The sequence below is a fragment of the Rattus norvegicus genome, chromosome 9 (genome assembly GCF_036323735.1).
Source record: "Rattus norvegicus strain BN/NHsdMcwi chromosome 9, GRCr8, whole genome shotgun sequence".
Classification (NCBI taxonomy): Eukaryota; Metazoa; Chordata; class Mammalia; order Rodentia; family Muridae; genus Rattus; species Rattus norvegicus.
Genome location: NC_086027.1, coordinates 11,515,353 through 11,537,888, shown reverse-complemented (window position 1 = coordinate 11,537,888; position 22,536 = coordinate 11,515,353). Strand labels below are relative to the sequence as shown.

General features: G+C 42.1%; 1 protein-coding gene across 2 annotated transcripts; it reads left to right on the top strand.

The window, feature by feature from the left end:
- Positions 1–920: 920 nt before the first annotated feature.
- On the top strand, positions 921–19,150 carry LOC134480483 (uncharacterized). 2 transcript variants are annotated; one of them, XM_063267979.1, is made up of 5 exons: positions 921–1,304; positions 13,632–13,791; positions 15,126–15,257; positions 15,918–16,101; positions 18,359–19,150. In XM_063267979.1, exons 3-5 carry the CDS (start codon positions 15,166–15,168, stop codon positions 18,362–18,364), a joined length of 282 nt encoding a protein of 93 aa, XP_063124049.1. In that variant the 5' UTR covers positions 921–1,304; positions 13,632–13,791; positions 15,126–15,165; the 3' UTR covers positions 18,365–19,150. The 2 variants fall into 2 exon arrangements, with proteins under 2 accessions (XP_063124049.1, XP_063124048.1); XM_063267978.1 differs by lacking the exon at positions 921–1,304 and adding an exon at positions 4,093–12,913.
- The last annotated feature ends 3,386 nt before the right edge of the window (positions 19,151–22,536 follow it).

Genomic DNA, 22,536 nt, shown 5'->3' with positions numbered 1-22,536 from the left:
TCTCAGGATGGTGTTGATAGTGTGTGCAGAAAAAGTCTACTCTACCTTTCTCCCTGGCCCCATCTGGATATTTACAGCCTGAAGACTGCTCCCTGTAGAGACTGCTCCTACTGAGATTAGCTAAATCTGCCCCTTGTCAGTTACATATGCATAGTCCTCCCCTCCTTGTTTATCTGCATGTAATGCCCACCTCCTTGCTGCCCTGTGCAACAGCCCTGCTTCCTGGCCAACTCTATATAATAAACATGCTGAGCTTCTGGGATGCTGCATTTTCTCCAGCCCACGGACCCAGCCTTCCCCATGTAAGTGTGTCCAATGTCATTCTTTATTTCCTCCTCACCCATGACAGGCCCAAGTCCCTGGAGCCACACAAAGGACTTGGCAATCTCAGTCTGCTCCACTTTGAAGGAAGTGCTTTCTACACTGAAATCTAAAGCACACAGTGGGTTTAGCTCCCTCTCTAGTGTCTTTGGTGAGGGTTGGGGTGGGTGTGAGACCAGTTGCATTATGACTATTGCAGAAGAGTAAAGGATTCACAGTTTGCTTTTGGTGAAGGTGAGCTCCCCAAGAGGCTATCATTGCCAACATTTTCCCAAGTCACTTCTAGGAGGTCAACTGACTCCTAGGTGAGTCTTTGGTTACACTGCTTCAGTTTTCTGTGGCTACACTGTCCAAATGGCACCCACTGGTCACACATGGCTATTTGAGATGAACTAAACTTAGAACTAAAATCTGCCTCTTTAGTCACAGCAGGCAAACCAGGAGGCAAACAGCCAGCCAGAATCCATAGCCAGAAACACCGCAGATATAGAATATTTCTATCATTATATTCGGTGCCTGCAGCAGCGCGTGTGCCTGGGCTAGTTTTCCTTCCGCAGGTGCCGGCAGCCAGGGCGCCGCCGCCCAAGCTGACTCCTCTCTCTCCCTCTCCGACCCCGGCAGGGCCCAGAGGTGATTCTGCCTGCATGATGTCCTCCTTGCTGGAGGCGAGTTCTTCCCGCGCCACATCGCGAACAAAAAGAGAAAGAAAAAAAGAAAAGAAAAAGCAGAAGAAGCGGCCAGGGAAGGGGGCCTTAGCTGCGTTGGGGGTCACCTCCGCCACGGGAGGGCGCGCTATGATAGCGGCGGCGTTTCCAACGGAGACTGCAGCCTTCCAGTGTCCAAGGACAAAGCCCAGGCCAGCCCTGCCAGGGGACCTCGAGGCCTGCCGCTTGCGTGGACCCATTGCCCGACCTCGGGTCTGGACCCCAGGGACAGCAAGCAGCAAGCAGGGCGGGCTGCACCGCCAGAGCAGCAGAATCAAGGTAGGTAGGAGACCCGCGTCCATCCTTAGGCTCCTTCTGGCCCCCCTCCCCCGCCCTGGGAAAGCAGTGGCAGAAGGAGGCAATGCAAAGTGAGCCCATTTGGTAGGGGAAAGGAGGGTTCAGGGATGTATGGAGAGCTGAATTAGGGGTTGGAAAGCCCATGGCATTGGGAAAGAATGGAGAGGTAATCTGGAGTGTGCTGTTAAAGGACGGGGATCGTTGGAAAATATTTTCTTAAAACCTCAGGCAATGAATGTATTATTTAATAGATTTCTTCTGATCTACTTTGTAATTGGTTGCCCCTTGCAAGAGATTGTATTTGGAGGATGTAAAAGACCCTCCTTCAATTACTTGGAGAAAGGGAACATAAACAGGGATTTCTTCTTTTTTAGCCTCCAAAGCTCTGAGAGCTTACAATTCTGCATAATTTAATTCTTTCCTACCTGCTATGAGCAGGTCTCCAGATCAGCAAGTTCCTTTGGAATGGTTTTGCTTGTTTTTGTTTATTTTCCATGGTGCTGATTAGAAAGCCATGAATTGTTTTGTGAATTTTAAATTTCAAGAGGTGGCACCCAGAGTTGATGGTGGTTTCCTTCACACATTGCAGTGTAGTTGCAGCATAAAAAAAATACTTCTTGTGACAAGAAGTGGAAAAAGAAAGTTGATGAGCTAAGAAAAGTAGAGCCTTGAGCCAGATCAACCATTTGGCTTCCTCAAATATGGAGCAAGCATGGAATGTGGCTTTTTCAGAATCGAGGGGGTTTTTAGGATTGGGCAGTGAATGCTGTCTGGGGCTAACCTGTCCCATTTGTGGCTGACAACCCTTAGGAGAAGGTCAGAATGTGCCAACAGCACAGAGTGGGCACTGGTGGTGTTTGAACTCAGAAGTGCTCAGGAACTGTGAAAGTTTCTCTGTTATCACCCTGGAGCCATCTAGTGAAATAGACCAAGTGATGCTGTGTAAGAGGCCATTGTGAGGGCTGGAGAGATGGCTCAGTGGGTAAGAGCACCAAGTGTTCTTCCAGAGGTCCTGAGTTCAAATCCCAGCAACCACATGGTGGCTCACAACCATCTGTAATGAGTACTGATGCCCTCTTCTGGTGTGTCTTAAGACAGCTGCATTGTCTCACATATAAATAAATAAATCTTACAAAAGATTGTCATCTACTGCAGTTTCTATGTGGACAGGGCACAGTTGAAGGGCTTAAAGATCAAATACATTGCCTGTCTTTAAAGATCAAGTGTATCACCTAACTTTCAAACCAAGAAATGTAGTGTCTTTTTTGCTGCTTGTGTAGCTTTTAGTGATGTATCTTTTCTCCTAGTACGTCCTTTGTTTCCATAATAGTTGTTTTCAAGTATATATGATTATCGCTCCTATTTGCAGAGCTATTCAATATTTTCATTGGTTAAATATTTGTGGTGAATTTGCATTGTGATATCAGTAAAATGCTATGTGAAAATTTTAGAGAATATACCGGTTTGGGTAATTTTAATAACCTTTGCCCTCAAGTGGTGGCCTGTTTTCACATTGAAAAGTCTGGAATTCATTACCATCCATAGCAGGATTGATAGGGAAGCAAAATGGACAGTGACAGTTCTGTACTCTTTGACAGTTGTGGGAGCCAAGAAAGAAGTGTGACTTGCTTTTTGTGACTTACAAAATCAAGACTGAGTATCATTACTGTAGAAGCCCATGGAAAAAATGATGAAGTTTTCAGATATCACCAGTTAAAGAAATGGTGGTTTTGCTTATATTGAATTCTGAGTTTCAAAGTTATGTTTCATTTTTCTTTATTCCTTACTGAGGCTTTTTATTAAGTTTTTATTCACCATTACACCCTTAGATGCACAGTGCTAGGATTGTAGTAGGTGCTCAATAAATCACTGACCATTGGGGAGGAGGAATGATAAGAAAGTATGTGTTTTCTGTAAGTTCTGTTAGTTTTGGGAACAGGTGGTTTTAGGCTTACCAGTCAAAGTTTGGTATCTTGTCCAATATAAGACAACTTGACAGAACCCCCTTTCTGGCCATTATGTTCAACTTATTTTACTCTTAATCATTCTTGAAAATCATGGAAGTAGTGTGGAAAATTGATTGTACCTGCAGTATAGCAAAAAAGGCCAGTCTAGATAGGTAAGCAGTTATGTTTGTCCATGAGCCGATGTCTTAAAACATTTAGATTTTAGGATTTTAGTGTTGTGTTTTCTAAACATACATTGTACAGCAAACAGATAACATCGTAATAGAATAAAGGAATCTTTTGATTTAGCACCAAATTCCCTAAAGCAATGACTACTGCACAGCTCTCTTGGCCATATGAATAGCAGAAATTATATTTCACTTTTTTAAAGAAATAACGAAAGTACTAAAGGTTGAAAAAAGCCCATTGGAAAAGGTCCCTGTGGTGTTTCTCTTTGGTTTCTTGTCCTCTTTCTAGAGGACAACTTTAAGAAGACAGGGCGGTCAGGTGGTCAGTGTGGTCAGGCAGTCATGAGCAGATGGTTAAGCGATGTGCTAGGGCCCCATAGGCCAGTGAGCCTCACTGAAGAGCAGAGGCTAGCCAGTGAGCCAGTCTGAAGAACAGAGGCTAGCCAGTGAGCCTGACTGAAGAGCAGAGGCTAGCCAGTGAGCCTGACTGAAGAGCAGAGGCTAGCCAGTGAGCCAGTCTGAAGAGCAGAGGCTAGCCAGTGAGCCTGACTGAAGAGCAGAGGCTAGCCAGTGAGCCAGTCTGAAGAGCAGAGGCTAGCCAGTGAGCCTGACTGAAGAGCACAGGCTAGCCAGTGAGCCTGACTGAAGAGCAGAGGCTAGCCAGTGAGCCCAGCTGAAGAGCAGAGGCTAGCCAGTGAGCCTGACTGAAGAGCACAGGCTAGCCAGTGAGCTGGACTGAAGAGCAGAGGCTAGCCAGTGAGCCTGACTGAAGAGCAGAGGCTAGACAGTGAACCTGACTGAAGAGCAGAGGCTAGCCAGTGAGCCTGACTGAAGAGCAGAGGCTAGCCAGTGAGCCTGACTGAAGAGCAGAGGCTAGCCAGTGAGCCTGAATGAAGAGCAGAGGCTAGCCAGTGAGCCTGACTGAAGAGCAGAGGCTAGCCACTGAGCCTGACTGAAGAGCAGAGGCTAGCCAGTGAGCCAGGCTGAAGGCTGAAGAGCAGTGATTTTAACCTTTATTTCTAAGTTCTTCAGTTTTCCTAAAAGACAAAAGTTTGCCTCCATAATGTATGGCTTAAAAAGTTCTCCTTGCTCTCTTCTTCTTATCTCCTTTCCTCTTGCTCTTATGACACAATAATTTCCTTACTCTCAATGCCTTACTCTCAACGCTATGCCTTTACTTCTAAGTTCTTCTTGAGTTCTGTTCTCTTCAGCTCAGTTCTGTCTAAAAAGCTTTCTCTCTCTTTGTCTGCAGCATTTGTATATCTTTCTGAACACAGCATCACATGGTGAAAAGTTCACCACAAGTTTGCACAGGAATTCAAATCATAAGTTGGATAATCAGTTTACGACAGAGAATGTTTACATGCATATCCATGAAGAGTAATCATCAGGATAAACCATCACCAGCTGTCACTAGCTCTGCACATTCATGGAGAGTTAAAAGCTGTAATTTTTATGAGAAAAGAATAAGGAACATTACCTATAGGCAAATCCCGTCAATTATTTATGTTCAGTCCTTGCACCTATAGTAAATCATTAGTTCTCTTTTTATGAACTTTGGTTAATTGGTTTATACCCTCTTAGGATGGGCTCTAATTTGTAGATGCCTGCTTGGTATTGCAGAAGCGATTCACTCATGACACTTTAAGAATGGCAGGGTTCTCAATGCAATTTTGATTACCAGAGAAACATAATAGCAGTCCTATTTTAAAAACTTAAAATACTAATCTAATTTTAGGAATTCTTATACAACCATCATTAAGAATTAAGAAATCATCTATTTGTCTGTACATCATCACGCCAAGACAATACATCTTCATTGCTCTGTGGTGATCTGCTCAAAAGAGTGGGGTAAAGAGCTTGACAAATACAGAGGCAGATGCTTGCAGCCAACCATTTGGCTGAGAGCAGGGTCCCCAATGGAGGAGTAAGAGAAAGGATTGAGGGAGCTGAAGGGGTGTACAGCCCCATAAGAACAACAATAAGAAACACCCAGAGCTCCCAGGACTGAAACCACCATCCAATGTGTACACATGGACAGACAGACCCATGGCTACAGCTGCATATGTAGAAGAGGATGGCCTTCTTGGGCACAAATGGGAGGAGAAGCCCTTGGTCTTGTCAAGGCTTGATGCCCCAGTGTAGGGGAAATCAGAACAGGGAGGCAGGTAGGCCTGGGTGGTTGGGTGGGTGGTAACACCCTCATAGTAGAAGGGGGAGGAGGTATTAATAAGGGGTTTTGTGGATGGGAAACCAGGAAAAGGGATAACATTTGAAATGTAACAAAAGCCCTCTCTGGGGAAGGGACAGCGGCTAAGGTGCTCTGAGCCCCTACTTCCCTGCTGCCTCCCTTTGTTCCAGACAGTGGTGCATGGTGTCAGCCTGGGACTCTCCATGGGCTGCTCCTGGCACTGGACTTGCGTTCAGGGCCAAAAGCATGATGAGCAAGGAGCACATGGTTTGTCCGGATTCAGAGCTGGGCCAGTGGCCACCAGATGACAAGCACAGCATCATGTACGATCATGAGGTCTTCCTGGGCAAGGAGGACTCCAAGACCTTTGATAGCTAAGCCTGGACGAGAGCAGGAGAGGCTGGGGAAAATTGTTGACCCAATTGACAGTGATGGACGTGGCATTGTTACTACTGAAGACCTGAAAGTTTGGATCAAACAGGTACAAAAAAGATACATCTACCATAATGTGGCTAAACCCTGGAAGGATTATGATAGGGACATAGTTGTAAAATCTCCTGGGAAAAATATAAGCAGGCCACCTATGGCTACTCCCTGGGACACCTTGTTGATTTCCAAGACGGCTGTGATGATCACAACTTTAAAAAGATGCCTCCACGAAATAAGAGGAGGTTTAAGGCCTTGAAGGTGACCTGACAGCTACTCAGGACTGGTTCATTGCTTTTCTGCACTAAGAGGATTTAGAACATATGAAGGAGATTGTAGTTCTGGAAACCCTGGAGGATATCGACAAGAACGGGGATGGTTTTGTGGACCAGGATGAGTACATTGTGGACATCTTTTTCTCACGAGGACAATTGCCCTGAGACAGACTGGGTTTTGTCTGGGGAGCAGTTCAATGATTTCCCAGATCTGAACAAGGATGGGAAGCTGGACTAGGATGAGATTCACCATTGGATCCTTCCTCAGGACTATGACCATGCAAAGGCTGAAGCCCGGCATCTGGTGTATGAGTCAGACAAAAACAAGCATGAGATGCTGTCCATGGAGTAGATTCTAGACAACTGGACCATGTTTGTGGGAAGCCAAGCCACTGACATGGAAGATCTTACCAAAAATCATGATGAATTTTGAAAGACAGTCATCCTCATGTGGCCAACGGTCACAGGCTTCCTGCGGATGTTCTGGGTTATTGCTGTATTTGTCAAGTATATAGCAGTTGTGTCCCTAAACAATGAGAAACCTTTCTAAAAAAATCATAAATTGCACCAAACAATAATAGTAGGAGATTTAAACACCCTACTTTCATCAATGGACAGATCAGGGAAACAGAAATTAAACAGAGACATAGAAAGACTAACAGAAGTTATGAAACAAATGAATTTAACATATATTTATAGAACATTCCACCCTAAAACCAAAGGATATACCTTCTTCTCTGCATCTCATGGTACCTTCTCCAAAATTGACCATATTATCGGTCACAAAAGAAGCCTCAACATGTACAGGAAGATAGAAATAATCCCATGCATCCTTTCAAAACACCACGGACTAAGGCTGCTGATTAATAACAACAAATAGGACAGAAAGCCCACATATACGTGGAAGTTGAAGTCAATGACAACTTGGTCATTGGAGACATAAGAAAGAAATTAAAGATTTCTTAGAATTTAATGAAAATGAAGATACAACATACCCAAACTTATGGGACACAATAAAAGCAGCGCTAAGAGGAAAACTCATAGCTCTGAGTGCCTGCAAAAAGAAACAAGAGAGAGCATATCTCAGCAGCTTGACAGCACACCTCAAAGCTCTAGAAAACAATTAAATAAACCCTAGAGGAGTAGAAGGCAGGAAATAATCAAACTCAGGGCTGAAATCAAACAAGAAGAAACAAAACCGAGGATCAAAAGAATCAGCAAACCCAGGAACTGGTTCTTTGAGAAAATCAACAAGATAAATAAACACTTAGCCATACTAACCAGAGGTCACAGAGAATATATCCAAATTAATAAAATCAGAAATAAAAGGGAGACATAACAACAAATTCTGAAGAAATTAAAAAGATCATCAGATCCTACTACAAAAACATATATTCAACAAAACTGGAAAATGTGGAGGAAATGGACAATTTTCTATACAGATACCAGGTACCACAGTGAAATCAGGAACAAATAAACCATCTAAACAACCCCATAACTCATAAAGAAATAGAAACTGTTATTAAACATCTCCCATCCAAAAGGAGCCCAGAACCAGATGGATTTAGTGCAGAATTCTATCAGAACTTCATAGAAGACTTCATACCAATACTGCCCAAATTATTCCGCAAAATAGAAACAGACAGAGCACTACCAAATTCCTTCTATAAAGCCACAATTACTCTTATACCTAAACAACACAAAGAAACAACAAAGATAGAGTAATTCAGACCAATTTGATTTATGAATATTGATGAAAAAAATGCTCAATAAAATTCTTGCAAACTGAGTCCAAGAACACATCCAAACAATCATCCATCATGATCAAGTTGGCCTCATGGCAAGGATGCAGGGATGGTTTAATATACAGAAATCCATCAACAAATTCACCATATAAACAAACTCATAGGAAAAAAACCCACATGATCATTTCATTAGATGCTGAGAAATCATTTGACAAAATTCAGTAACCTTTCATTAATAAAGTCCTGGAAAGATCAGGAATTCAAGGCCCATATCTAAAGATAGGAAAAGGCAAAATACATCCAACTAGTAGCTAATATCAAACTAAACTGAGAAAATTGAAGGAATCCCACTAAAATCAGGGACTAGACAAGGCTGCCCACTCTTTCCCTACTTAAGTACAATATGGTACTTAAAGTCCTAGCCATAGCAATCAAACAATGAAAGTAGGTCAAAGGGATAAAAATTAGAAGGGATGAAGTCAAAACACTAATATTTGAAGATGATATGATAGTCTACTTAAGCAACACCAAAATTCCACCAGAGAACTACTTAACCTGATCAACAATTTCAGCAAACTGTCCGGGTATAAAATTAACTCAAACAATTCAGTAGCCTTCCTCTACTCAAAGGGTAAACAGGCTGAGAAAGAAATTAGGGAAATGACACCCTTCACAATAGTCCCAAATAATATAAAATAACTTGCTGTTACTTGAACCAAGCAAGTAAAAAATCTGTATGACAAGAACTTCAAATCTCCTAAGAAACTGAAGAAGATCTCAGAAGATGGAAAGATCTCCCATGCTCATAGATTGGCAGGATGAATATGGTAAAAAATGGCCATTTTGCCAAAGGCAATCTACATATTCAATGCCATCACCAACAATATTCCTACTCAATTCTTTATAAAGGTAGAAAGTGCAATTTGCCGTCATTTGGTATAACATAAAACCCAGGATAGCAAAACTCTACTCAACAATAAAAGAACTTCTGGGGGAATCACCATCTCTGACCTCAAGCAGTATTACAGAGCAATAGTTTGTATGGTATTGGCATACAGACAGGCAGATCAGGGGAACATAATTGAAGACACAGAAATGAACACACACCTATGGTCATTTGATCTTTGACAAAGGAGGTAAAACATCCAATGGAAGAAAGATAGTATTTTTAACAAATGGTGCTGATTCAACTGGAGGTCAACATGTAGAAGAATGCAAGTTGACCCATTCTTATTACCCTGTACAAAGCTTAAGTCCAAGTGGATCAAGGACCTCCACATCAAACCAGATATACTGAAAGTAATAGATAAAAAGTAGGGAAGAGTCTCGAAGACATGAGCACTAAGGAGATATGGAGGCCAAATCTAAAGCAGAGACTGAAGGAAAAGCCATTCAGAGTCTGCCCCACATGTGGCCCATATATATACAGCCACCAAAACTAGGTAAGATTGATGAAGCTAAAAAGTGCTTACTGAAAGGGACTGGATATGCATCTCCCCTGAGAGACACATCCAGGGCATGTCAAATAAAGAGGTCAGTGCTTGCAGTAAACTACTGAACTGAGAACAGGACCCCCTTTATGGGAATTAGAAGAAGGATTCAAAGAGCTGAAGGGCTTGCAACCCCATAAGAACAGCAATGCCAACCAAATAAACCACTAGCAAAAGACTATACATGGACTGACCCAGGGGTCCAACTGCATATGTAGGAGAGAATAGACTTGTTGGGGCACCTGCGGAAGGGGAAGCCCTTGTTCTTAACAAGGTTGGACCCTCAGTGCAGGGGAATGTCCGGGAAGGGTTTCAAGGGGCGTGGATTGTGGGACCATACATATGGAGAAGGGTCCCGGGAGGGGGGCTTATGGACCAAAAACTGGGAAAGGGAATAAGGTTTGAAATGTAAATAAAAAGTATATATCTATTAAAAACCAAAATTTTAAAAAATGATAATAATAGTAAGAAATAATCAAGAAAAAAAGAAAATGTGAATAAGAAAGAAATTTTAGGATTTGGAAAAAGATGAATGCCAGGTATTTGAAAAACTGTATGACCATGGTAAACACTTTAATATATGTGAGAAATTTTTTACATGTTACTGAATTGCATCTTTTTTTAAATAGTGAATGGAAATACAGTCCCTTCCTGTGTGTGAGGCTAGGTATCCAGATGTAGTGGAATTCATTATTTGTTGAGTCCTGAACCTTTGAGCCTGCTTCTAACACAGCTTATGCCAAGGAAACTAGGCGAAGGTGATATCTAAGCCATTGACCAAACTATCTGGACTAACAATCACAGGTGAAATTCCACCTTTTAAATGGGACGAGCGGAATAAAAGATACCTTTAAGGATTTAAAAAAATGAAATGTACCCAAAAAATCCAATAAAAAAGTTTCAAATAAAAATAACTTAGGAAATTCAAAATACTGCGGTGCCATTCCACAATCATGATGTGTTTCTTCTGTGATAGCTTACAGGTTAATTTACTTCTCTATGACTGTTTTCTTATTTGAAAGTAAGTAATGGCATCATCTGTGGAGTGGATGGGGAGAACAAAAGCTTTGCCTAACTTGAATAATCGATCCCTCCTGAGCATGTGCTTAACATTCTAAGCACAGGGAAATTTCCTGAGGGGTTTAAAGAACAAAATCTAAACATAAAACAGGAACAACAATGATGTAAAAACATTCTGCATGCTCGGTATGAAGACATGTTACAACTTTAATCAGCTTTGTAGGTATTTCCAATAAACATCCCAAGAAACAAAAATCCCATCACAGTCCTAGCAGTTGCATCCAACAAAGAGAGAGCTGTGAGGTAGTGCCTGCTGCTTCTTTCCCCAGATACCCCTGGGCCTCAGGCCTGCATCCAGTGACCTGGACCTAAGAGCAGCCAGGTTGAAATTCCTGCTGCCATGGCAGGATTCTGCAGGAACATTTCCCTTTGACAACAAGGAACCTGTGTGGAGGAGACCTCTTGGTGAGTCCTCATGGACTCTGCATTTCCTATTCTACAGGGAGAAGCCCTGCCAGGTCTTTGGCAAGGCAAGCCAGTTGTTTGGGTAAGTCGCTGGTCCTGTGGCAGAGGGCGAGGAATGGCAGAAAGAATGGCAGCTCCACTGAAAGGTTAACCCTTCTAGGCCTGTGAACTCCTAATTAATTTATCTTTTCACCTGATGCCCTATTCACATTTTCTTACTATCATACAACTGTGATCTTGATGAGCAGCTGGTCTCTTGTTTTCTTAATCAGTTCTTTGTTGTCACAGACGTTTTTAACTTACTCCAACCCATGAGACTTATTCACACCTTCTGTATGCAGTAGGACCCTTGGTGGGCCTGTCATCTCAAAAATAGAAGGTTCAGTAATCCAAAAGATTGGACTCCAATTTACCTCAGGCCAGGAAAGAAGTCAGCCACCATTAGTAAAATAGCAAGGGAAGAATTACATAGGAAAAACAAGTGCCTTAATTAGAAGAAAAGATCCTCAACATCTAAGGGGTGCACATCTGCACCCCTCTCTTCTGAGCTTTGTAAAGTGATGTTGTATAACTGTAGATGGTAGTAAAAGGCAGAGCTCTTCCCAGAAAGGTCAAACATGATTTTCACTCTTACATCTGTGAGGTGGGGTGGCATTATAGCACACATTCAGGTAGAATTATAACACTTATGATAAGAAGACAGAATCCATATATCACAATGCCAAATGGACTCCCTCCTCAACTTATGGACCCATTAAGATTGAGGTTCAACCTGAACTGAGGCCATTCCACTCCCTTCCCATCCTCCTGATTCTTATGTTTAGTAGGAGTAAAGGATCATGGTGCAGCCCCCAATATTCTCATGACTAGACTTGCCTATTCAGGACGAATGATATTGGAGAAGTGATGGCTATATAGTTACAATGTAGTAACACAAGCTCCAAGTTGACATTTGCTCACTGACGTCCAATTTAATTGTCTTGTTATATTTGAGAAAGGGAGGATGCCCTACTTAATATATAAAAGGGAAAGAAATTTATTATTTTATATATGCCCTGTAGTTGGTCTCTATGTTCCCAAGAAAAAGGAGTTTTTATTGCAAAAAAAATAGGATTATAGACCATTGATTTTGTGAAATACATGGATATGTAATTGGAAACAATGTCAGCTGTCAAAAACTGCACAGTAATCAACTATTTCTCGGTTTTATACACTCAGAGGTATAGAAGAAACATATTGGCCTCCACAAAAAGGGAAAAGCTTAAGAATCGAAATGTATGTCACATGCATTGTCTCGGCTAGTAGATTTACTTTTAAGAAAAAACTGCCCCCTCCTTGGCCCCTAGAGATTTGGGTGCTAAGAAAAATCTGTTCTCCAATTCAGGGTTGTAAGCAACTCTCCCCAGCAAAAGCATTGTTGACTTCTAATGAAGCAGAGAGACATATCTAGCTTTGAAATAGAGGTTGCCAAATGGTATTCCCAGTGACACATGGGAGACTGGAGGAAAGGGTCCCCACAGAAATTCATCACTTTGTGGAGAGCTGGTTAGTAGGTAGGCCATAGAACTTTCCAGTGACATTATCAGTAAGCCCTTCACTGGACACTCTATTGTATCTAAGAGATCCCTAGAATCTTCAGTGATGTCACCAGTGTTGTGGTGACACCAACTGCCTTTGGGATATTACTTCAGTTCCCTTTGGGTTCACAAGCAGGCATGTTTCGCCAGCTGCTCAGGCTATTTCGGAAGGAAAGGGGAGATCAAGGAGAGACCACACCAGGTCAGAGGGAAGCTGACCCCCTCTCTAGTGAAACAGGAAGGAGGAAATCATTCTGGGGAAGGCTTGGTGAGTCGTGGGCAGAGTTGGGGAACATCCTCAAGGAGGTAGGTTTGAGATGTGCCTTCTAAGACTAGGCCTTACAAGCAGGAGCCTTGGGATTTCTCAAAGGCAAACCAAGAGTCAGGAGTTCCAAACTTTAATTTGAGAGAAAGCCAGGAAGTGGTAAGCCTTCAGTGTCTTTTCTTGAAGCTTTTTAAATGTGAGTGTCAATGAATGGCAGGAGGAGGCACTGTGAGATTAACAATGTGACCATCCATGGTTGGGAGTTGAAGCACTTCATCCTCTAGATTACTGTAGGTTACATAAGTCTCTGATGGCGAGAACAAGGAAGGATGCACCCCTAGTCATGAATTGAGTTCTCAGACACTTTGAGCTGCAACACAGATGATTAGAGCTTGATGGTGCTAAGCATTATGAACTCCAGGATTAACTGCACCACATCTGATATGAGACAACAATGTCCCAGATGTTTATGTATCAGTCAGGTTATACTGTTCAGGGTGCGGGGTCCTGTAATAGTGAGTGTGGCACGTGTATGGCATTAGAGGTTGGGTAGAGGGACATAGCTTAAGAATCCACCTTTAAGAAAGCTTTTCTGCTCTTCCAGGGATTCACCCAGTCTCTACTATTTCCCCTTCCTCAACCTCCTTTTGGGATTCAGAATAATCTTTTCTGCCTGTGGGCCATCAAATATGCAAATTCACTTGGGTTTATCTATCTACAGGTTTTGGTAGGAAGGCATCATCCCAAAGTGTCATCAGCAAGCAAGAGGAGCTTCTAAAGGAACTGGAGGAACTCAAATTTGAAATCCAGAAGTGTCAATTCGAGAGGGATGAACTTTACCAAATCCTGGACCTTTATATCTATGATGATTGGGACCACAGGTAGTCATTATGCCCAGTAACCTGTTCACATTCTTGTGCTCTCTTTCTGCTAACCCGATATTTCCTCATAGCACGAGAGAGTTTCACCCCTCATCCTGGATTTTAAGGAGATTTGGCAGGCATTACCTTTGAGATAAGCTAGGTGCTGTGTGTTTAGGGTCAGCCTTTTTGTACTTGACTCTGAGCTCCTTGGATTAGCGTTGGTTCTGTCAGCAGCTGGAAGGACCTGGTCACACTTGCTGCAACTGTGTGTGTGAATGAAATGCCTGCACGTCATCACTCTTTCCTCTGAATTTGTTCATTATACACTGATTCTATGGCACCTCCATGGATGTAGTTGGCATTCTAAATGTGTTTGGATATGGGTTGGTATGTATATATGTGGAAGTATATGTGGTGTTTTACTCAGGATCAGGACATCTGGGACCTTCGATGGGGTCTGAGGATTTGGTTGATCAACAGTTTGCAGGTCATGATAGTGATGAGTACGTGGAGGCCCACACTGATCAAAAGAGCACTTTGCTCCTTCTGTATACCTTGGTGGCACACAGGACTCTCCTGACGGGAGGAGGTGCTATAAATCCTCTTCCCTGTCAAACTTAGTTATGCCCTCTGAGAATTCATGTAACGATAGAAACCAAGGATTGAGTATACCTGCTTTCAAAACAAGAGAAATGTCATCACAGCTTTTCTTGGGCCCAAAGCTGTGGCACAGACTGGAGCAATCTTCTTCCTGAACTAGTCAATTCCATCATGCTCACCTGGCCAGCTCTTGAAGGTCAGGTCCCTCCAACTGGTACCGTGGCTCTGTTCTCCTGTGCCCAGGATAATAAGTTTAATCAGTACAACTATTTCAAAGGAGCAAGTATGTGCTATATACTGGGTTTAAGTAATTGAGAGAACAGTCTGATTTCACCTAATTTTTTTTACCTGCTTTGATCGTTAGTTTTTTATTTTTTTAACTATCCAGTGATGGTTTATTGTGACCTAGAAAGGGTCACAGTGGGAATAAATTCTTGACAGTTGTTATTCCAAACAGGCAGGTCTCAGGCTCTGCCCACTCCTATATAGTAAGTCTTTGCAGAACCATATCTCCCCAGGCTTTTAAGGAGTCCTTATTTCAAAACAAAATTTGCTTATTTACATGGAAATATTTTCTGTGGATTGAGTCTCACTGTTGGGTTTTGGTCTGGTTTTTGAGTTTGCCACTTTCTTCCCTTCTACCATTCCTTGAATTTGAACTTTTTACTATATATTTTTTATTTACACTTCACCTAATTCTGAAATCATGAGTTCAAAACATTATTTGTTCCTTTGGCCATGACCTAACCCAGGCTGGATGTCGAATTGCCAGTACTTCAATCCGAACATGAGATGAGAATGATGGCTATGCAAATGATGACCAACTCAATAAGTGATGCCATGGAGAGGTACAAGGAGCTCATACAAGTGAACAGTTCCTACCGGTGAGTCGCTGACAGAGATGAGAACCCAGCACTAGGCAGGGAATGCTTCTGTCCTGTATGACTTTGAACAAAAGTCAGGGCTCTGGTTCCATGGTGTCTGACTCTTAACAAGAAGCCTGCCTCCTGGCAAGTGTCTTAGATTTGTAGCTCTTGGACTCAGTTGTCCTACATGTGAAGGGTGTAGAAGACCCTCCAATTGTTATTTTCCCCAATAAGGATCCTCTAGATAGAAAAGGTTTGCACCATGATGGGAATATCAATCAACTCTGAATCTCTAGGACTCTAACAGGAGATTGTGATCCATGAGAAACACATGGAAAGACTATATAGCTATTGGGTCATCTATCCTCCCTCAGAGGGGATTTGACCTCTACTTGCAGATGATTTCAGCATACTATGGACATATGAGCTCCCTTATGGACCATTTCTTCTACCTTGATTTATATAAACCGTCTTAGTGTCAGGATTTTCAGAAGTACTTTCATTCACAGGGAATGTGTCCTCTGGATTTGACCTCCTCTAATTGGTGCTAACTTGTATAGTGTCGCTCTAGTCTGGGGATTTCTGGGGATGAGGACCCTTGAAGGGATGATTGTACTTGCAAGAGTGACAGGCAAATAGAAGCTGGCTGGGATTTACCATTTTTTGTTTGTGTTTCAGCATCAGGCACTCCCAGCTCCTGCGTGAACAAACTCAATTGAAGAACAATATACAGATTTTGCTGAATGAGAAGAGAAAACTGCTGGTGGAGCAGACTGAACTGCCAGCATCCTCTGTGGAGGCAAAGAGGTTCTGTGAAGAGGCCAGAATGAACATCTGTGACCCCAGTGCCAAGCAACAGCAGGTAGGGTTAGGACTCAGGGTCAGGCTGTCCTCATGTCTTACCATAAACATAGTCAACCAATGTAACTGTTTATTGACGGATCTATGTCCTGACCTAGGTCTCATCCAAGTGTTCATTTATGTGATGGTTTACAAGGCTTTCTGTGGAGAGAGCCCATCTTCAAGAAACTGCATGTTTGGAAAGCAAATCCTCCTGCTCTTCGAGAATCTGCAGTTTATTAAGGGAGATGGGTTGATCACACATCACAGCACTACATGCCATATGTGTGGAGGGTGCTATGTGGGTGCCCCTCTTTAGACTAGAGCAGGGCTTTGAGGGATGAAGCAAAAGCCCAGAGCCCATTTTCTTTGCAGGGGTCCTGTGAGATTCCAGGAACTAAATAGTTTAGAAGGAGGAGAGCCTGGTGGAAATGCCAAAGAAATGGTTGTCATTGTCATCTTTTGGTGGATTTGTTCTTTCTTTACCATTTTCCCTGTATATCAAGACCATCTCTTCATGCTTCCTAAATCATGGTACCTGACAGAGAAAGAGTAGCAGCATGTCAGTCCTGTTTTGTTCGAGTGTTGCTGGAGAGTTCATATCTTGACGTTATACTCTGTAGATGCTTGGAAAAGCAGGGATGTGGAAAGGTGTTCTCAAAACCTGACAATTGGCATGAGAGATTTGAGACTTCAAGAACAGAGTTATCTACCCCCATTCTCATCAAGAAGAGTGCTATCTAGGCCTTTTTGTTCCTCTCAGGAGAAATGGCTGAGTAGTGATTCTCTCTTAAAATACCTGCTTTGAATAGTCTATATTATGTTGTTCCTCCAGTATGATGGGATCTTCATTGTTTTCTGCCGACTTGCGATTTTTGGGGTGTGTGTGTGTGTGTGTGTGTGTGTGTGTGTGTGTGTCTGTTTGTGCTTGTTTGTGTGTGTGTCTGTATGGGTGTGTGATAGAGTATGTGTGTGTGAGTGGGTGTATGTGTGTGTGAGTGTGTGTATGTGTGTATGTGTGTACCAGCTGTGGCTCAGCATGTTTATGCTCATGTTGTGGGTTTAATTCTGGATGATTTTCCAAGTGTTTCTAGTGTGGGTTCTTTTGTGTGTGTGTGTGTGTGTGTGTGTGTGTGTGTGTATGTATGTGTGTGTGTGTGTGTGTGTTTCCCTGTGCATAATTGCACAGGTGAGTCTCTATTGCCCTGTTTCATGAGAAAAAGAATCTAAGAGTTCACTTTGCCTCCATGAATATCAAATATAGCACCCCAATCACTTGGAATCTCCACCTAGCTCTGTACAGCAAAAGAACCCAAAACATGTGTAAAGTTAGATTTTCAAGTGATTAGGGAAAAATGACTGGTCTGCATCAAAATCCTTTGGAGCACATCAAAGGAATGGAGTACATGGAGGTAAGGGGGGCTGCTTTATAAAATCCATTGATTTATGATCCTTCTCTGTCCTTTGTGAATGGTGAAAGCCCACTGGAAGGTTGTGTCACTCACTGTGTCTTCTCCAAGGTTGCTTTCCACATTGCCTGCTACCATTTCTTTCCAGCTACCTTGTCCATGACAGGATATGTATAATCCTCAGGATTTCTTTGTATTTTGTACTTCTTTCTTCCTGTTAACTCTCTGATAAGATCTGAGAACATTTTCTCTTCTGTCTTCTCACAAATTGCATTACAATAAGCATAGTCTTACAGGGGTGCTGTTACGTATCTCCATCACAATAAACTTTACTGTTCCTTGTGTATGCTGTGAGGATTTGCTGTGAGCACATTCTCAGTGATTACAGGATCTGTTCAGTGAGAATGGATTTGAAGTGAGATGGCTTCTCTGTGTATTTGCAGATTCAGTGGTTACAAATTGAACCTACGCAGGTTCCTTCAGTGCTAACATAATCAGAACTTTCACCACATATCTGGACATGTTCTCCAGAAGGAATCCACATGGTATTCTAGGTTGCTCATACCATTCTTGAACTCAGATTCAGACCCAGCTACAATGTTATTATTCAATATAATAAACCTGGACCAGTGACAAAATATGCTCATTTTTCTCTTAACCCCAGTACAGTGCATATTCCACAGTTCAAATTCTAGCAGTTTGAAAAGCTGAGATATAAATCCAAGCCCAGGTACTCTATGACACTTGGGGATGCAGGGACTGACCTCAGCTGACAGGTCATGCTGGATTATCCAACTGAACAGAGCTGATGTAAGAGGGAGAGCTGAATTGACAACCACTCACTAAACCTTTATTCCCTTGCTCTGCTAGGTCTGAAGTTCTCCAGCAGAAACTCGAACATGACACAGACCAGGACAAGATCTCTCTTGGAGAGAAGATCTACAGGAGGAGAACTAAGTGTGCACAGCAAATACACCACTATTGTATCTCATCTGTAATGTCCATAGCAATTGTGGACTGCATTTTCCTCCTTTAGTTTAACTTCTTTGGATTGAATAGGCCTTCCTTTCACCTCAGCTCTCTCCAGCAAGTGTATACTTTTGGAGGAACTCAGAGAAGTGTTGATGCACATCAATCAAGAGCTGCTGGTCATCCAGAAAGACTGTGCACGTGTAAATTTGTACTTGTCCTGATGGGTCATCCAGAAGAGTTTCATGGAGATTAGTTCACAACATTGGACAGACAATGAAACAAAGTCTGTAATATCATTTATACTCAGTATTGGTAGGCTTTTTCCTTAATACCCCCACTCCAACAAAACAGACCTACTTCCACTACTCTTGAAAATATTATTACCATCAGTAACTGCTTGTCTACTATGTCTCCAAGGCAAGCCACAGGCTATAAGCCAATTCTGCAAAAGGAGCAGCAAAAGAATGCTTAGCGAAATTCCTCTATTTAACATTTGCTTGAGTTTTGATTATTTTGGTTATTTGGTTTTCCTTCTATTCATTTGAAGATTTGTTATTTATGTGTTGTTGTTGTTTTGTTCATTTTGTTTTCTATTTTGATAAGGATATAGACTGTATATATTGACTACCTGCATCTAGTTACTATCAAGTAAATTGGATGTATTCTGGTAAATAAAGGAGTAATCTCAAACTCTTCACTCTTAAGAACCTTCTTTATTGATCACTAATGTCAACATCTGAAGTCCCACAGCTATCAGGGAGGGATCGATCTCTGCATTCTCATGGGCACTGTGCATCAATCTTACTGAGATTCAAAGGCAATTATACAGTCACTGTTCACTGTGTTTCCAACTCTGTGAATTTCCAGTTCATCATGCATATCGTACCCACTGTGTATGCTTGCTGTCAAATATATAGTTACCTCTAACTTATACTCTGTGGATGAGCATGTTGAACGAATTAATGGGATAAACATTAATATTTCTGTAATAGATCCTAGGACATATAAACATGGTATAAGGGATTTTAAAGCAATCGGAAATCCTGCACCCAAATCCCGGGGCAGAGGGTGTTGAACACCCAGGAATGCAGATAATCCTGAGACCACAGGAAAGAAAGCCACTTCTGACCAGCTCTTCCCATATCTCTGGCCCCATATTAATCTGCATGATGCCTCTGGAAACAGGAATAGAGGAGCAGTCAGCGGCAGGAACCTGCTTGGTTCAGCCTGGGCCCAGAATCTACCTGGGCCCTGAGCATATTTGACGAAAACTAGAGGCATACAATTCTCTGTTTCCTGATTGTGGCTTTTTTTATTTGAAGCTCTAAACACCATTTTGTTGTTGTTGAATTTTAATTGGATATTTTTCATTTCGAAGTCAAATGTTATTCCTTCCTTGTTTTCCAGAAATAAGTCTGAATACCATCGACCTCCCCCTCTTCTATAAAGGTGTTCCCTTCACCATCCATCCACTTTCCCAGCCTAGGCAGGACCAAGGGCTGCTCATTCCATTTGTGCCCAAGAAGACCATCCTCTGATACACATGCAGATGGAGCCATGCCACAGTCCCTGTATAGTGATTGGGTAGTGGTTTAGTCTCTGGGAACTCTGCTTGGCAGGCATGGTTGTCCTTATGGGGTTGCAAGTCCCTTCTGCTCTTTCAATCTTTCTGTAATTCCTCCAACTGAGGTCCAGTTCTCAGTTCAATGGTTTGCTGCTAGCATTCGCCACTGTATTTGACATGATCTGGCTGTGCCTCTCAGGAGACATCTATATCCAGTTCCTGTCAACCTGCACCTCTTAGCTTCATCCACCTTATCTAGTTTGAAGGCTGTATGTGTATAGGCCACTCGTGGGGTAGACTCTGAATGGCCATTCCTCCAGGCTCTGTTCTAAACTTTGCCTCCCTACCCCATCAATAGTGATTCTACTTCTCCTTTAAAGGATGGAGTGAAGAATCAGCATTTTGGTCATCCTTCCTGAATTTCATTTGGTCTGTGAATCTTGGGGAATTCGAGCATTTGGGTTAATATCCACTTATCAATGAGTGCATACCATGTGTGTGTTTCTGTGATTGGGTTAACTCACTCAGGATGATATGTTTTAGTTCATTCTATTTGCCTATGAATTTCATGAAGTCATTGTTTTTGATACCTCTGTAGTACTCCATTGTGTAGATGTACCACACTTTCTGTTTCCATTCCTCTGTTGAAGGGCATCTGGGATCTTTTCATTTTATGACTATTATTAATAAGGCTGCTATGTACATAGTGGAGGGTGTGTGTTGTTGTATGTTGGAGCATCTTTTGGGTATATGTGCAAGAGAGGTATAGCTGGGCCTCAGCTAGTGCAATGTCTAATTTTCTGAAGAACCTCCAGAATGGTTGTACCAGTCTGCAATCTCACCAACAATGGAGGAGTGTTCCTCCTTCTCAAATCCCTACAAGTATCTTCTGTCACCTGAGTGATTTATCTTAGCCATTCAGACTGGTGTGAGGAGGAATTTCAGGGTTTTTTTGATTTCCATTTCCCTTATAACTAAAGATGTTAAACATTTCTTTTGGTGCTTCTCAGCGACTCCATATTCCTCAGCTGTGAATTCTTTGTTCAGCTCTGAACCACAATTTTTAATAGGGTTATTAGTCTCCCTACATTCCAACTGTCCAACTTCATGAGTTCTTTCTAAATTTTGGATATTAACCCTCGATCAGTTGTAGGATTGGTAAAGGTCTTTTCTCAATTTGCTGGTTTGTGTTTTGTCCTAACCACAGTGTCCTTTGCCTTACAGAAGCTTTGTACTTTTATGAGGTCCCATTTGACTACTCTTGATCGTAGAGCATAAGCCATTCATGTTTTGCTCAGGAAAATTTTCCAGTGTCCTTGTGTTCAAAATGCTTCCCCACTTTTGCTTCTATAGATTGAGTGTATCTGGTTTGATGTAGAGGTCCTTGATCCACCTGGACTTAAGCTTTGTCCAGGGCAATAAGAAGGGGATGATTTGGACTCTTCCATATGCTGACCTCCAGTGGAACCAGCACCATTTGCTGAAAATGCTATCTTTTTTCTACTGGATGCTTTTGTCTCCTTTGTCGAAAACCAAGTGACCATAGGTGTGCTGGTTCATTTCTGTGTCTGCAGTTCTATTCCACTGGTCTATCTTCCTGTCTCTGTACCAATACCATACAGTTTTTATCACTAATGCTCTGTAAACTGCTTGAGTTCATGGATGGTGATTCCCAGGGAAGTCTTCTATTGTTGAGGATAGTTTTAGCTGTCCTGCCTTACTTGTTATTCCAAATGAATTTGCAAATTATTTCTTCTAACCCTATGAACAATTGATTTGGCATTTTGATGGGGGTTGCTTTCAATCTGTAGGTCACTTTTGGAAAAATGGCCATTTTTACTATCTTCATCCTGTCAAGCCATGGGCATGGGAGATCTTTCCATCTTCTGAGACCTTCAATTTCTTTCTTCAGATACTGGAAGTTCTTGTCACACAGATCTTTCACTTGCTTCATAAAAGTCACACTGAGGTATTTTTATATAATTTGAGACTATTATGAAAGGTGTCATTTCCCTAATTTCTTTCTCAGCTTGTTTATCTTTTGTGTAGAGGAAGTCTAATGATTTGTTTGAGTTAATTTTATACCCAGCCACTTTGCTGAAGTTGTTTATCAGACTTAGGAGTTCTCTGGTGTAACTTTTGGGGTGTCTCATGTATACTATCCTATCCTCTGCAATAGTTATATTTTGACTTCTTCCTTTCCAATCTGTATCCCTTTGACCTCCTCCTGTTGTCTGATTGCTCTGGCTAATGCTGGGGACAACATACAATGACAGGGACTGCCAGCAGAGGGCCTGGATGGAGACATCTCAAAAGCCTGCAGCAGGTTCAGAGCTAAACAAAAATTCACAGCTGAGGAATGCCGAATGGCTGAGAAACACCTAAAGAAATGTTCAACATCTTTAGTCATAAGGGAAATGCAAATCAAAACAACCCTGAGATTTCACCTCACACCAGTGCGATTGGCTAAGATCAAAAACTCATGTGACAGCAGATGCTGGCGAGGATGCAG

Bases quoted from the DNA above. Each gene is read 5' to 3' on its own strand.
- LOC134480483 (XM_063267978.1), top strand. From the start codon at position 12,784: ATGTTTCGCCAGCTGCTCAGGCTATTTCGGAAGGAAAGGGGAGATCAA. The intron at 13,792-15,125 runs GTAGTCATTATG...GACCTAACCCAG, and splicing joins TATGATGATTGGGACCACAG to GCTGGATGTCGAATTGCCAG. The intron at 15,258-15,917 runs GTGAGTCGCTGA...TTTGTGTTTCAG, and splicing joins CAAGTGAACAGTTCCTACCG to CATCAGGCACTCCCAGCTCC.